This window comes from Myotis brandtii, unplaced genomic scaffold, assembly GCF_000412655.1.
Source record: "Myotis brandtii unplaced genomic scaffold, ASM41265v1 scaffold251, whole genome shotgun sequence".
Taxonomy (NCBI): domain Eukaryota; kingdom Metazoa; phylum Chordata; class Mammalia; order Chiroptera; family Vespertilionidae; genus Myotis; species Myotis brandtii.
Window position 1 is genome coordinate 2,649,984 of NW_005359516.1, and position 16,540 is coordinate 2,666,523.

Consider the following 16,540-nt stretch of genomic DNA (forward strand, 5'->3'; position numbering starts at 1 on the left):
CTCTAAGCCAAGCAGCATGAGTCATCATGGTCACTTGTTAAACCTCCCTCCAGTCTCAGAGCAGCTTTTGTTTTTTAGTTGAATTGGCAGCTTGAAACACACACACACACACACACACACACACACACACACACACACACACTGAACCAGGCTGCTGGCTTGGTTCATAAGCAGGAAAGCAGATTGTTTGCCGTAATTACTATAATATCAAGCAGCATGAGTCATCATGGTCACTTGTTAAACCTCCCTCCAGTCTCAGAGCAGCTTTTGTTTTTTAGTTGAATTGGCAGCTTGAAACACACACACACACACACACACACACACACACACACACACACACACTGAACCAGGCTGCTGGCTTGGTTCATAAGCAGGAAAGCAGATTGTTTGCCGTAATTACTATAATATTCCCAAACCTGGCCCTTCACTGCCATTCCAAGGGTCACTGGGTCTCTCTGTCAGGAAAGTTCTTTGTGGTTTAACTTAAGGTAGAAGGTTGGAGAGGAGTTCAGACCCTGATGAAAGGGCAGAACAAGGCAGGGAGTCATCCTTCTGTGACTGGGGGGATGGCCACAGCCCCCACAGGACTCCTTGTTTCAGCCTAGAGTTGGAGATTCAGACTCCATATGCACAAATTTACTTTTTGACCCCAACAATTCCCATGGTTGCACATTAGTGTAACCAGGAATGTTTTAAAATTTCTGATGCCCAGCCAAAAACCAGACCAATGAAATCAGAATCTCCTGAGGCCTTACTCTGTGACCAGGTGTATTTATGATTTCCCTTTTCAGCCGGAACACTATCTCTGTCCAGCAGCACTTCATTCCTCCCAGTCAGCAGGCCCAAGAGCAGTGGTTCCACACCGACACTGATCTCCGGGCTCCCACACTCCCTCCTCTGTCACTCTCTAGTTGAAAAAGGACGGAGGTGGGAGTTATTTTCTCCTGAGGCACCAATCCTCACTCATCTTAACATACTTCCTTTCTGCTACAGGGAATGCAGCGATCCAGGCTAACAGGGTCCCCACCAAGGCAGCTGGGTTATATTTTCCCTATGTCTTTCTAAAAATTTTAATTAATTAATGTTTTTATTTATTGTTGAGAGAGAGAGAGAGAGAGAGAGAGAGAGAAGTGTTGTTTCACTTATTTACCCATTCGTTAGTTGATTCTTACATGTGCCCTGACTGGGGACTGTACCCGCAATCTTGGCATATTGGGATGACACTCTAACCATCTGAGCTACCCAGCCAGGGTCCCTCTGTCTCTTAAACTTTTAGTCTGTTTCACTGTCTCTTCCCTTTCAGTTTATAAATATCCTGTGTCACTATAATAGTGTCCCCCCTTATAAGCAGTTTGACTTTCCATGGTTTCAGTTACCCGTGCTCAAATGTTGTCCGAAAATATTAAGTGGAAAATTCCAGAAAGAAATAATTCATAAGGTTTAAATTGTTCGCTGTTCTGAGTAGTGTGATGAAATCTCATGCTTCATCCTACCCGGGACATGAATTATCCCTTTGTCCAGCATATATGCTATTCTCCAGTTGGTCAATTAGTAGCCTCTCAGTTATCAGATCAGTTGTCATGGTATCACAGTGCTTATGTTCAAGTAACCCTTATTTTACTTAATCATGGCCCCAAAGTATAAGAGTAGTGCTGCTGGCAATTCAGATATGCCAAAGAGAAACTGTGAAGTGCTTCCTTTAAGTGAAAAGGTGGGTATAGTACAATGAGATATTTTGAGAGAACCACATTCACATAACTTATTACCCTATGTTGTTATCATTGTTCTATTCAATTCGATAAGTCTTATAAGAAGAATAAGAACAATATATGCTAGAAAAAGGTAATTATTATTTACAGATAGTAATTCCAGAGAATCACTTGAAAAACAAAGCTAATCAAATAATTTAGTAAGGTTGCCTGTGATAAATCAACTAGAGGCCTGATGTACGAAATTTGTGCAAGAGTAGGCCTTGCTTCCCACAGCTGTCGGCACCAGCTTCCCTCCGGTACCCGGGACCCGGGCTTCCCTCACAGCCCCAGCTTCGTCCCGAAGGACATCCAGTCTAATTAGCATATTATGCTTTTATTATTATAGATGACACACTAAGACAATAGCATTGCTTTATGCCTTTATTCTTTTACTCATTTAAAAACTTTATTGAGAACCTAAAATGTGGAGGCACTGTTTCTTAAGCTCTATGGTTACAGTTATGAACAAAAGAAGTTTGGTCTTTGCTCCCATGAAGCTTTCATTCTAATAATAAGAATTTAGATGTTATACTGAAAAAAAATTCTACTTATAATAGCCATAAAAAATATAAGATATCTAGGAATAAATTTAACCAGTAATGTAAATGACCTATCAGAATAAAACTATTCAGAGACATAAAGGGGATCTTTAAAAATGGAAAGAAATACTATATACCTAAATTGGAAAATCTAATATGAATTTTTAATTAATTAATTTTGGAGGTACTTCGATGCAATAAATTTAGTCAGAAGTTTAAATGAGAGAAAATAGTTAAAGTGTTGAAAAGGGTGTAAGGCTTGTGCTACCAGATATTACCATTTCATACATAGTCATAATAACCAAACAGGGAGGAGAGCTGCTATAAGAAGAGGCAGGCATATTGATAAAACAGAAAGGAAAGTCTAGAATAAAAAAGAATGTATTGTCTAATAAAGGCCTCTCACATTGATAGGGAAAATGATGGATTAGTCTAGGGGATGACAAAAAGTGTCATCTAGATTCAGACTACACAGGAAGGCGGTGGCTGCCTGAAGTTATAGGAGGGCTTGGAGGCTGAGTCTAGGCTTAGCCAGGAGTTCTGCGTTTGATTAGAAATGTCTTCCAGGGGCCCAGGAGGAGGAGAATACACTTAGGCCACATATTTGTCATTCCTGGATTATTCAATAAATATCATTGGGACAACTATACAGCAATTTTTTGGGGAAAAAATTGTTAGCTTTTCCCATCATAGATAGCAAAATAAATTTCAGATCCCTTAGATTTAAATGTAAAAAATGAAAACATAAAATACTAGAAGGAAAAAGAGGATTTTTTTTATTTTGTAAATGTGGTGGTGAGGGAAGACTTCCAAAGTATGATACTAAAGGCAGAAACCAGAAAGTTAAAGATTGATAGATTTAGCTATTTAATCATTAGAAAATACTGCAGAGCAGAAGTTAAAAGGAAACTAATACACTAAGAAAAAGTTCAGTATATATAATGAAGGGTTAATATTTTGCTACCTGATGTGCTCCTCAATCAATAAGAAAAATATGAACGCCCCAATAAAAAAGGTAAAAAAGTTATTAATAGGTAATTCACCAAGGGAGGAATGCAAACAGCTGAAAAACATTTTTTTTTCTCACTATTAAGCTAAGGAATGAAAATTTACACAATGCTATGCTATTTTTTTTTTTTTTTACATCTGCCAGACTGGCAAAGAAAAACCTCTAGTGTGGTTAAGAATGTGGGAAACAATATTGAGAAAATTCCAGCTAATGGGGCCCGCTCTCACCTTGGACACAAAATCCACTTTGTAATGGTTTCTAGTTACCTTTTCCAGAGAAGTCGAGCTATAGAAGGTAGTATGTACTGGAGAGGTCTGAAAAGCTGCTAAAGGAGAATATCGCTGTAGCTAAGCTGTAATTCTGTAAATTTGTGGTTAGCTAGAATATCCTGTCAGACTGTTAAGTTCTAGTTTCCTTTTCTTGATTTAAAACCTCTCTTCCTGAGAAATGGGTCATGAATGCTTAGGCTATTGTCCCCTAATAAAGCTTTAACTTCTTGGATACCCAAATCCCTTGCTAAAATTTTGTGTATAAGTTGGCCTCACCCCAGGGTACTGATCAGACAGCCCCCTGCTGGGCACCATAGTGTTGGCAGGAGGCCAGAATGCCCACCGAAATGGGTCTCCAGTCTTCTGAGCAGGTAAGACCCACCTACTCTGCCACACAAACAATAAAACCCACATTTGTCACCCTGCTCTGGGTGAGCAGGAGTTTTCTTCCCAACAACATTTGGTTGGGAAGTGTCCTAGAATGATGACAGTAAAGATCATTATGGCTCAGATGTGAGTTTATTTTCAGTTTCTAATACCCAAATAATCAATAGGATAAAAATGATAAGATTTTGCTCTAGCCCAAGCATGTCAAACTCGTGGCCTGAGGGCTGAATACCTCTTTTATTTGGTCCATGTTAGTCTTTGAATTTGACATGCTTGCCTCACCGGTTTGGCTCAGTGGGTAGAGCAGCGGTTCTCAACCTGTGGGTTGTGACCCCTTTGGGGGTCGAATGACCCTTTCACAGGGGTCGCCTAAGACCATCAGAAAACACATATATAATTACATATTGTTTTTGTGATTAATCACTATGCTTTAATTATGTTCAATTTGTAACAATGAAAATACATCCTGCATATCAGATATTTACATTACGATTCATAACAGTAGCAAAATTACAGTTATGAAGTAGCAACGAAAAGAATTTTATGGTTGGGGGTCACCACAACATGAGGAACTGTATTAAAGGGTCGCGGCATTAGGAAGGTTGAGAACCACTGGGGTAGAGTGTTGGCATGTGGACTGAAGGGTCCCAAGGTTTGATTCCCGTTAAGGGCATGTACCTCAGTTGTAGGCTCTTCTCAGGTCCAGCTCCTGGTCGGGGAGCGTTCAGGAGGCAACCAATCAATGTGTTTCTCTCTGTCTTTCCCTCTCCCATTCTCTCTAAAAATCAATGGAGCCCTAGGCAGTTTGGTTCAGTGGCTAGAACATTAGCCTGCGGACTGAAGGGTCCCAGGTTTGTTTCCAGGTCAAGGACACATGCCCTGGTTTTGGGCTCAATCCCTAAACCAGGGAGGGGGTGTGTGTGTACAGGAGGCAGTGAATCAATAATTCTCTCTCATCATTGATGTTTCTATCTCTCTCTCCCTCTCCTTTTCTCTCTGAAATCAATAAAAATATAAAAAAGGTAAGATTTTATTAATACTATGAAAGTGCTAATCAGATGTCTCCTGATGCCTTCCTAGGCCAAGCAGGAACATTCATACACTGCTGGTGGGAAATTAAATTAGAGGACAATTTACATATTTGACTGTGTGTTAGGGGAAAGGAAAGGACGAAACCATTAAAAATACTGATAGGTTTGCCTGTATAAAAACAATAATAATAAAAACCTCTTGTAGTCTAGCCGGTGTGACTCAAGTATTGAATGTCGACCCAGGAACCAAGAGGTCACTGGTTCAATTCCCAGGCAGGACACAAGCCCGGGATGCAGGCTTGATCTCCAGTGGGGGTGAGTGCAGGAGGCAGCCGATTAATGATTGTCCTCTCTAATCAGTGTTTCTATCTATCTCCCTTCCTCTCTAAAAATCAATTTAAAAAATTAAGAAAAATTTTAAATCTGAAAAATTAATTAATAAAGCAAAACAAAAAAACTCCTCGTGTACATAAAAAATATATGCAACATTCATGACAAAGCGCTAATACCCTGAATATAAAACGTACTCTTACAATCATTAAGATGCCCATCCCAGGAAGAAAATGTGCAAATGATACAGAGGCAATTCATAAAAGAAAAATATAAATTACGAAAATCATGAAAAAGGTTCCATAGTATTAGAAATTATAGAATGCAAATTAAAATCACAGAGAGCCTGCTTTTTGCTGAACAAATTAGCAAATGTTAAAAAGAGTATATCATGCCCAGTGTTGAAGAAGATGCAGGGAAAAGGGCACAGTGGTGATAGTGTAGTTTGGTAAAATCTTTCTATTGAGCAGCATTTCTCAAAGAGTGGTCAGAGACCCAGCCCTAGGGTTTCTTGAGACCGGTTTGAGAGGGCAAAACTATTTTCATGATTATACTAAGATGTTTGCCCTTTTCATTCTCATTCTCTCACTAGCTAGGGCACAGTTTTCCAGAGGCTAGATGATGTGCAGTATCACAGTAGATTGATGCAGAAACAGAGGCGAAACTCCAGCATATTCTATTAAGCCAGACATTAAAGAGCTTTGCAAAAATAAATAAATAAATATAACAAACAAAAAACTGCCAATTTTCTCACTAAATATTTTTTGTTTTGGAAAATTGTTGTTTTTAATAAAAATATATTACTTAGCCCTAGCTGGTTTGGCTCAGTGGGTAGAGCATTGGCCTGTGGACTGAAGGGTCCCGGGTTCAATTTTGGTCAAGGGCACATGCCCTGGTTGCCGGCTCGATCCCCTCTAGGGGGTGTGCAGGAGGCAGCCGATCAATGATTCTCTCTTATCATTGATGTTTCTCTCTCTCTCCCTCTCTGACATCAATAAAAATATACATTTTTAAAAATATATATATTTCTTATGTTAGCAGTTAATGGTTTCATTGGTCATTTTAAATAAATTAATATATATAAATGTTTAAAATTCCTCTATGCTTTAATTCTAAGATAGTTAAAATGAATATAAATTACCCACACAAACAAAAGCCTTTTAAAACCTCAATAATTTTTAAGAGTGTTAAGGGAAAGTTTGAAGACCGCTGCTTGCAAGCTAAGTAATAATATGCATCTAAAGCCTTGAAAATGGAACTAGCCTTTAATCCAGCCTTTCTTCTTTTGAATAATTTGTCCTAAGAAAATAATCAGAAATGTATCTCAAGATATTTTTGTAAATATTTCACCACTGTATGATTTAAGGCAGCAAAATGTAAAAACAACTTCAATGTCTGTAAATAGGAGATTGGTTAAATAAATTATATCAGTGGAATGGAGTACATACAGCCAATAAAAAATACTACTGCAAAATATTATTTATTATAGTGAAAATGTTCACGATTTATTAAGTTAAAAAATAGGATATAATGAAAAAATAGTTTTTTCAATAAATGGTGATGGGACAACTGGATATCTACATGCAAAAGAATGAATTTGGAGCTCTACTCAGACCAAATACACAAGAATTAACTCAAGAATTAGCCCTGACCGGTTTGGCTCAGTGGATAGAGTGTCGGCCTGTGGACTCAAGGGTCCCGGGTTCGATTCCAGTCAAGGGCATGTACCTTGGTTGCAGGCACATCCCCAGTGGGGGGTATGCAGGAGGCAGCTGATCGATGTTTCTCTCTCATCGATGTTTCTAACTCTCTATCTCTCTCCCTTCCTCTCTGTAAAAAATCAATAAAATATATTAAAAAAAAAAAAGAATTAGTGCACTCACTCTGACTAGGGCCTGGGACAAAGCCTGCAACGGAGAAAGGACAGTCTAACCTGGCTGGGAGTTGTATGTCCTGGGGACTTGGGAGTCAACCTTGGACCTGGCAGTCAACCTTGGAATAAGGTCCATTCTCATTCAAGAACTGCTTAATATCATGGAAAGATTAACAACCCTGTTGCCCAAACAATGGAGTCCCACCCAACCCTCATTGCCTACTTCCCCATGCCTGTAATTCCTACTTCCCCATGTAATCTTTGTCCTACCCAATATAAGCAGCTGGCTTTTGGGGGGTGTAGAGCAGATTTTTGTGGGTGACCTGTTGCTTTCCCATACTGCCAGCAGTTTTGGAATAAATGCTCATATATGATTTTTTTTAAAAAAGGAATTAACTCAAATACCTAAATCCAAGGTCATGAAGATTTATACTTGTTTTGTTTTAAGAATTTTATAGTGTAAGACATAGAACCATAAAACGCTTAGAAAAGGAAACATTAGTAATGGATTAATCAATGGTTTCTTAAATATGACACCAAAAGCACAACAATAAAAGAAAAAATAGGTAAACTTGACTTTATCAAAATTAAAAACTTTTGTGCTTCAAAGGGCACTATTAAGAAAGTTAAAAGACAACCCACGGAATAGCAGACAATATTTACAGTCATCTATCAGGTAAGATTCTGAATATATAAAGAACTCTTACAAATAAATAACAAAAAGACAAATAACCCAATGTTTAAAATCAGCAAAATATTGGAGTAGACATTCCTTCAAATAAAATACTCAATAAAGAAAACTCAAATCATTAGGGAAATGCAAATCAAAATCACAATGAGGTACCACTTCATGCCCACTTGGGTGACTGCAAAAAAAAAAAAAAAAAGGAAACTGACAAGTCTGGGCAAGAATGTGGAAAAATTGGAATCCACATACACTGCTGGTAGGAATGTAAAATGGTGCAGCCACTGGGAAAACAATTTGGTAGTTTCTCAAAAACTTAAGCATAGAGTAATCGTATGACCCAGCAGTTCCACTCCTAGGTATATACCCAAGAAACCATAGGTTCACATAAAAACTTCAAAACAGCATTGTCCATAATTCCCCAAAGTGGAAATAACCCAATGTCCATCTACTGGTGAATGGATAAACAAAAGGTGGTAGAATTATACAATGGAATATATTCAGCCATGAAAAGAAATAAAGTAGTGATACATGCTACAACATGGATGAATCTTGAAAACACTATGCTAAGTGAATGAAACCAGATACAAAAGGTCACATCCTATGTAAGTCTATTTATATGAAATGTCCAGAATAAGCAAATCATAGAGTCAGAAAGTAGTTTATTGGTTGCCAGGGAATGGGGTAATGGTGAGTAGTGAGGAGTGACTAGTAATGGGTGTGGGTTCCTTTTTGAGGTGATGAAAATGTCTGGCATAAGGTAGTGGTGATGATTGCACAACGTTGTGATTATACCAAAACCCACTAAATTGTACACTCTAAAATGATGAATTTTAACCCTGGCCAGTGTGGCTCAGTTGGTTGAGTGTCCTTTCATGAACCTAGAGGTTGCCAGTTCAATTCCTGGTTAGGGCACATGCCCGGGTTGTGAGCTCAAACCCCAGTGGGGTCGATATTTCTGTCATTGATGTTTCTCTCTCTCTCCCCCTCTTCCTTCCTCTCTCTCTAAAATCAATAAAAACATACCTTTATATATAAAAGCCTAATATGATAAGCGTCAACCACTTGACCAGTTGCTATGATGCACACTGACCACCAGGGGGCAGCCGCTCCGACCAGTAGTTTAGCTTGCTGCTGAGGTCCAGCCGATTGGGACTGGGTGAGATGGGCCGGACATGCCCTGGAGCCAACTTCCTGTGATCCCTCCCTGGCCTCTAAAATATTTCTCCTAATTAATTTCATTTCAATGTGCACAATTCATGCACCAGGCCTCTAGTTAAAAAAATAAAATAAAATGGTGAATTTTATGGTATATGAATGAATCTCAATTTAATAAGAAGAAAACTAGCACACAAATTAATGTGTAGAGTATGATCACATAAAAAATATAATACATACATGCTACTTTAAAGGAGTCTTATATTTAACAAATAATGGAGAATGTTAACAGCAATATGGATTTTCATGTATTACATATTCATGTATGTTTCATAAAATATGTATCACCATCTTACTTGAAAAATTGGGCAGTGAAAGTTATTCAAGACAAAAATAAAGTGAAGACTATCTGTCTGTTTAGACTCTCCCAGGAGCAGTTTCTCTGGCTTAGTGAGACAGTCCAGAATAGTGAGTAAAAGGAACAGTGTGGGGACCATATCGCCTATGTTCAAATACTGGCTCTGTAACCTTGGACAAGTCACCTCATTGCTGTGTGCCTTAGTTTTCTCACCTGTAAAGTGGCATCAAAATAATATCTATCTCATAGGGTTCTATAGATTCAGTGAGTTAATTCATTTAAAGTTCTTGAAACAGTGATTTGCACATAGTAAGAATTTGATAAATGTTAGCCAGTCCTGAGGATGTTGCTTTGGACCTGCTCAGGTTCCAGGTTCCAGGCTGGGAAATGATTACAACTAACCTCACTAAGGTCCTATCAGGAACCAGTGGGAGAAGGTTATTTTTTTTTTAAGCATGAGTTTAATTGTATATATTTTTATTTATCTTTTTTAAAAATTGATTTTCAGAGGGAGAAGAAGAGAAAGAGAGAGAGAGAGAGAGAGAGAGAGAGAGAGAGAGAGAGAGAGAGAGGAGAGAGAGAAACATCTATTGGTCCCTTACGCACCCTGACCAGGGATCAAACCACCACCTTTTGATGTACAGGATGACGCGTCAACCCACTGAGCCACACCGAACAGGGCAGGAGAAGGTCTCTTGAGCAAGCCCTGAAAATGCTTTCTGAAGTAGAGGCGAACTAACAAATGAAAGTACAGGTTTTCATTCACATGGAGGCAGGTTTAAGAAGGTGTGTCTGTATCTCCTCATAGTGGGTCACCTGCTTAGGGATAACTAATTTGATGTCTTTCACCACCTCAGTGACTAATTGGGTAGGGTTTGCTGTCACTGAAGTACAGCTGCCTCAGCTCCCTACCAAGGTGTACTCAGCCTGGCGGCAGATGTCTGGAGTCCTGGAAGGAGAAGTGGGGCAGCTACAGTCACCCTCTCTCTACTTTAGTAGACACAGGTCCACCGGACATTCAGGGGTCAGAGCCCTCTCACAGAGTCCCATCGTTAGGGCCTGAGAGCAGGGGAAGGAGAGGGAGGAGGCTTGAGTCTGCTCAGGGGGCTAACTGCTTCCGTGTAACTCTCTGGCATGCCCCCTTTGCTTTCCCCTCTACTGCCCTCTCCTCTTCCCCATGGAGTTGAGAGGTGGCAGCACCTTCAAAAATGGTCAGAGCAACATTCTTTGATAGTTCCTTTCTTTTTGCTTCCTCCTCAATCAAGCCCTCGTGAGTAGTTACCCAAAATGCCAAGCTGGGGCTTGTTGCTGCTGGTTTTTTAACTTCCGTTTCTCTCTCTTAGAGTGTTTATGAAAGATCTATGTGTCAGAAGCCAGCCTTGTGGCAGGAGGCAGAAGCAGGGATGGGCACCCACAAAGGCAGCATTATTTCTAATGGCAGCCAGAGAACTGTGGGTATTATCTTATCCCCTCTTCTCAGATGGAGGACTAAGACCCAGATAGGGGGAGCGGCTTCTCCAAGGTCACCCCAGAAGTTGATGTCAGAGGTAGGACTACTGAGTCTCCTGCTCCTCAGCAGAGTGTCATCTTCCCTGCTGAATGTTGATGCTCAAGAGTAGGAGCCCCAGAACCCCAGGCAGGTAACGAAGAAGAGGGCAGCCAGTCTCAGAATTACCAAGAAACGATTATTTCCCAAGTGCAAGAATTACCAAACAGAATGACTGGGAATCAGCAGTTCTCAACCTGTGGGTCGCGACCCCTTTGGGGGTCGAATGACCTTTCACAGGGGTCGCCTAAATACATCCTGCATATCAGATATTTACATTACGATTCATAACAGTAGCAAAATTAGTTATGAAGTAGCAACGAAAAGAATTTTATGGTTGGGGGTCACCACAACATGAGGAACTGTATTAAAGGGTCGCGGCATTAGGAAGGTTGAGAACCACTGCTACAAGTCGTTCTGTATGGGAGGCCTTGTACTGCGGAGGCTGCTGGGAACAGATCCTGAAGATATCTGTGAGCTGTGCTGAGAAGTGTGGGTTTTCTTTTGTAGACCATGGGTAGAGGTGGGACTTGATGGCCTTTAAGCGGTGGAGTGATGTGGTCAGATTGGAATTTTAGGAAGGCCCCACAGGTGCCCAGGCCAGGCAAGGTGGCCAGAGACTTGGCAGCAGAACCTTCTCTGGTTGTGACTGCCTATTTATATGTCTGGCTGAGTGCTGTCTCATTGGCAGGAGGGACAGGCCCAGAGATGCTGGACAGTATGCGGCTCACTACTACGTGGGGTAGCCAAGAGTAGCAGGGGATGAGGTAGATTCGACTCACAGACCTCAAGCTCTGGGCAAACAGTTTACTCTCCAGGTGACAGAGAATAAGTAGCCATTCTAGAGGCGAACTTAAGATTCATTGCCCAAACTGCTCCCTGGGGTAGGGCATGTGGTGGTGGTAATATGTCGAGTGAAGCGAGGGGCCTGGGGATTGGGGTGGGCGATAAAACTCCTGTGGCTACGGCACAACAGGTGCTTGCTAATGTTTAGAGAAATTATTATACACTCCTGACTGGCAGTGGCTGTGGCCTAACAGCTGGTGATAGGAATGGGGCTGTGACAAGAAACACAGCAACTCTTTGGATTAAGGATTTCCAGTCCTTAATCCAAAAGAGGACAGGATATACTCAAGCTGCCCCAAAGAGAGAGGAGAGGAATCCTGTGGGGACAAAGTGAATTACATTCTAATAGTTAAACTGGCCTGGCATCTGATATTTACTGCTCCAAGACCCTCTTCTATCCAGTCCTTTCTTAACTGCAGCTTTTTTCAGCCTTCTATTGATTCCCTATGATCTACTTTTAGTGAGGTTCCTTTAAAAATAAAAAATAAAACCCCCCAAACCCCATTTCTCCAATTCTTCCCCTTCAAGTTGTCTATTTCTTTCTTTCCTTTGCACCACCAAGTTTTGAGCCAGCTACACTCCTGTCTCCACTGCCTCACCCCAGTGCCTTCTGTCTTGGTACAATTTGGCTTCCCCATCACTCTTCTGAAATTCTACTCCCCAAGGATACCTATGACATTGAAATTGTTTTCCCCAGTATTCCCTTCAAGTGGTCTCTAAAATGACCAGAGGGAAGGGGTAAAAAGAACTATTGGAAATTAGATTTCAATTTGTTTGTGTTTTTAAAAATATATATGTATATATAAAATATATTTTTATTGATTTTAGAGAGGAAGGGAGAGGGAGAGATGGAAACATCAATGATGAGAATCATCGATCAGCTGCCTCCTGCACCCTCCCCCTGCACTGGGGACCGAGTCCGAAACCTGGGCATGTGGCCTGATCAGGAATCAAACCATGACCTCCTGGTTCATAGGTTGACGGCTCAACACTGAGCCATGCCAGCTGGGCTTCAATTTGTTTTTTACCTTAACTATTTACACTTTTTTTGTGTTTTTCTGATATATTTTCATTTAATGTTTGTATATGGTTTATAAATAAGCATGACTAGTATACATATATGTAATTTATAAGTACTCAAATATGTACTAAGGATATATGTTGAAGACTTGTTACTGAAGGGGTACATTTAAAGAAAATGTTTGGAGATCACTGGGTTTTAGGGTAAAGCTCAAACCCTTTATTATGGCACTCAAGGCTGTTTATAATTTAGCCTCAAATGATTTAATGGCTTCCTCCACCTCCTCTCCCTCCATTTACCACCTACCATACTCTAACTACAATGAGCTGCTATATATCTTCCAATTGTACCAAATCATCAAGTTATAGTTCATTTTGTACATAGATGTTCAATCAAATCCGTTAAACCCAGCAAGTTTCAGGGACTCCTCACAAATGACTTGCCTTGGTGTTTGAGGGGTCAGCCTAATGATCCATTCCATCCTTACCTTATGCAAACTTAATTTGTGTTTATTATTTTCAGGAGACACTTAACCCATTTCTGGGTCTTCAGTAGGGACTCCTTTACCTGTCTTGGCCCCTCAGCCCAATTGTCTTAGCTTATTTAGTATACATTGCTTTGTTCCCTACCTTTTAATCTTTCTTCTGTGCCCAAATATGTTGTGGGCAGAAGTGGGCTTTTTGCAATCTAAAGCATATATAAGTTTACTGTGTTGTGAGTGTTCTTTTGCTTTAAATACATGCTCTTATTTTCTTTTTCCCATAAGCCCAGATGAGTACTTTTACCACCATTTTATACTGAGGTGGAGTAATTTGCCCAAGGCCACAAGTAGCAGAACTCAAAATTTGAACTCAGGTTTAACTCCAGAATCTGGGCTTCTTTCAATGACTGTGTGCCGGACCCCAGAGAGGATGTGAAGTATATGGAAGACCCCAATCTTACCTCCAGGGACTCTCAGAACCAGGTCTGTACCTCAGGAAAAAAGGAGCCGATGCCCTGTAGAGAATAAGTCTCAACATATACTTATCATGGATAAAGTTCTCCTCCCATCAGAATTATTCTTCATGTTAGTGATCTCCCACAGTGCCTGGGGTTTGAGCTACAATTTGGCACTTAATCGTCTACTGTCTTGTAGTGTTGTTTCTAGTGTATCTTTGCCTAATGATCATTTTCCTTCTCTCATCGGGTCCAGCCTGGTCCCACCGGCTGATGTGGATATGAGCCTTCACAGCAGGATTTTCCTAATTCACTGGTGAAGAGAATCAGTGGCTCTCAAATCTAAGAACCTTTTGGAGTTTTAAAAATGCAGCCTAAATTTGGGGCAGGAACCAAGAATCCACACGTTTAACACCGAGGTCATTCTTAGCACTTAGCCAATGGCTCAGTCTACATTCCTGCCTTCGAGACTGCCCCATTTAGGCAGGATTATTTCCTGGTACAATGATTTCTCTAAATATTGCACACAGCTGAAGAATTAGGAGCTAGGCCTCTTTTGTTTCTGGATACGCCACTTGGCAGGTGTAATAACATCCTCTGACAGGCTGCTTGCCACAGGTGCCTGCTTGCCACGTGTGCCCCACTGATACCATCCCCCATTCATTCAGTCCTGCAGCCCAACCAAGACCCTTCTATCCCTACCGCCAACCACCCTCTAGCAAATGCCCTTCCAACCCTCAAACCCACCCTTGCCCCCTTCCCTTCCCTTCCCCCCACCTCAGCCTCTCCCTTCCTCCCCAGCCCCCCCCTCTCCGGGTCCCCTGGGGCTCCTCCCACCTCAGAACATTTTTTTGTTCCTGGCTAAGAGTTTTCCAGTGAGATTGGGGGTGGGGATGGGGGCTGGTTAGGCCAGAGGACACAGGGCCATTCAGAGGTCCTAACGAGTGGGCATACTTTTCCATCCGAGAAAGCACGTTTTCTATCAGAGAAATGGGCAGAGGCCTCTCTGGAACTTGGGTGGAGGGAGGGATGTTACTCTCCCAGCGAGACCCTATGTCTCTGCAAATATCCCAAAGCAGGCCCAACCTGCAGTGTTCCTTTGTTGGGACGGAGAGGAAATGGAATCTTACCAATGAGATGCAAAGGGCTTGAGAGAATACCGAGGACGGGCCCACGTTTCTCCCTGCAAATGCCTAACACTAAAAGGGAAGGGGAAAAAAATGCACCAACAAAGAGTTTAAGATCGCAGTTCCCAGCTTTTTCAAATATGAAGCATTATTTTTTTTTAACCAATCCACTTTTTAATTTTTAAATTCTTGACATTACAGAACTAAACTGAAATTTCTTAACATTCCACTCTTACATTTCTTTTTGACAAACAGAAATAAAATTCATGAGCCAAAAACCCAAAAACAAAACTAAAAACAGGGAAAAGCTTATAAAACTAAATATGGATCCCAGCATTAACAGCTGAACAGAGAATGTGATTTTTAAATTCTTAGCGGATGATAAAGTTGTGTAGAAACTGAACACTTACAAATTATTTAAAACCTGGAATCACTGACCAGAAATTACACATTTGGATCATGGGAAAAACAGCAGAAAGAGGTTATGAGTGGACCTACACCGTTCTAGCTGCACCCCATGCCCTTCTCAGAGGAAAGCCTGGCATTGATTAGATATTGGGCCAGACTAATACTGGCAGCAGAACCAGTGATAGTAACCTGCCTACCAGAGGAGCCTTCCACTGGGTTGGCAATTTTGATCTGGGCCCCGGACATCTGGCGGATCTCATTAATGTTGGCGCCCTGGCGCCCGATGATGCAGCCAATTAAGTTATTTGGAATGGTGAGTTCATGGGTGGTTTGAGTAGATGCATCCAAACTTGCCCAATAGCCTTTCACCTCCGGAGAGCTGGAGTCAATTCCGGCGAATCCGGTCCCGCCGTGCATCATGGCAAAGTGGGACTGTTGTCTTGCCACCTGGTTCAGCTTGGCCAGATCGAGCGGAGAAATGGTGTGTTGTCCTTGAATCGAGTAGGCGTCTAGCGGTGGTCCCTCCAGGTCATGGGTGGCGTGCGGGTAGCCCGCAGCGTCGCTGCACCGATCTTGGCCGCCCGCGCAGATGACCGGAGAGCTGGCCGGCATGGGCTGGTACGGAATGGTCATGACTCTCCCTTGCGGAGACTGGGAGAGCGTCTCCAGCATGACCAGGCAGATCTGCTTGACACACTCGGTGACGGACTGCGGCACGCCAGCGATGGTGATGGCCCGCTCGGTGGAGTTGGGCAGCATATCCCCCGCCACCTGGACTTGGGCCCCGGTGCTCTCGCGGATCTCTTTGATCTTACAGCCGCCTTTCCCAATCAGGGAGCCGCACTGGGTGGCCGGCACCACCAGCCGCAGGGTGACCGGGGGCCGGCTGGCCGCCGTGCTGTTGGTCATGGAGCTGTTGATATCTTCCTCCAGCTTATCGATGATCATAGCGAAGGCCTTAAAGATGGCATTGGTGGGGCCGGTCAGAGTGATGATTCTCTCCGGGCAATTCCCCTCCGAGATGTTGATCCGCGCGCCACTCTCCTCGCGGATCCTCTTAACCGACTCCCCTTTCTTCCCGATGATGCTGCCCACTTCCTTTCCGTGCATAAGCAGCCGAATGGTGAGAGTCACATTTAGTCCACTTTCAGTCACACCGGCATCCATGGCGAGCGGCGGGCGGCGTTCGGGGGAGTTGGGCTCGTTACGTGGTCAAGTCTTTGGTGGCTGGCGGGGGGGGAGGGGAGGTGTAGGCCCAAAACTGCC

General features: G+C 42.1%; 1 protein-coding gene and 1 long non-coding RNA gene across 2 annotated transcripts in view; both read right to left on the reverse strand.

The window, feature by feature from the left end:
- Positions 1 to 503: 503 nt before the first annotated feature.
- LOC106726352 overlaps positions 504 to 16,540 on the reverse strand; it is a 27,048-nt gene continuing 11,011 nt past the window's right edge. The window contains exons 2-3 of the long non-coding RNA XR_001362414.1: positions 1,287 to 1,296; positions 504 to 515 (exon numbers count right to left, since the gene is read on the reverse strand). This is a non-coding gene — a long non-coding RNA (uncharacterized LOC106726352). The remainder of the gene's footprint in view (positions 516 to 1,286; positions 1,297 to 16,540) is intronic.
- PCBP1 (poly(rC) binding protein 1) lies at positions 15,015 to 16,534 on the reverse strand. The gene has a single exon (XM_005867796.2). The coding sequence runs from the start codon at positions 16,439 to 16,441 to the stop codon at positions 15,371 to 15,373; it is 1,071 nt and encodes a 356-aa protein (XP_005867858.1). The 5' UTR covers positions 16,442 to 16,534; the 3' UTR covers positions 15,015 to 15,370.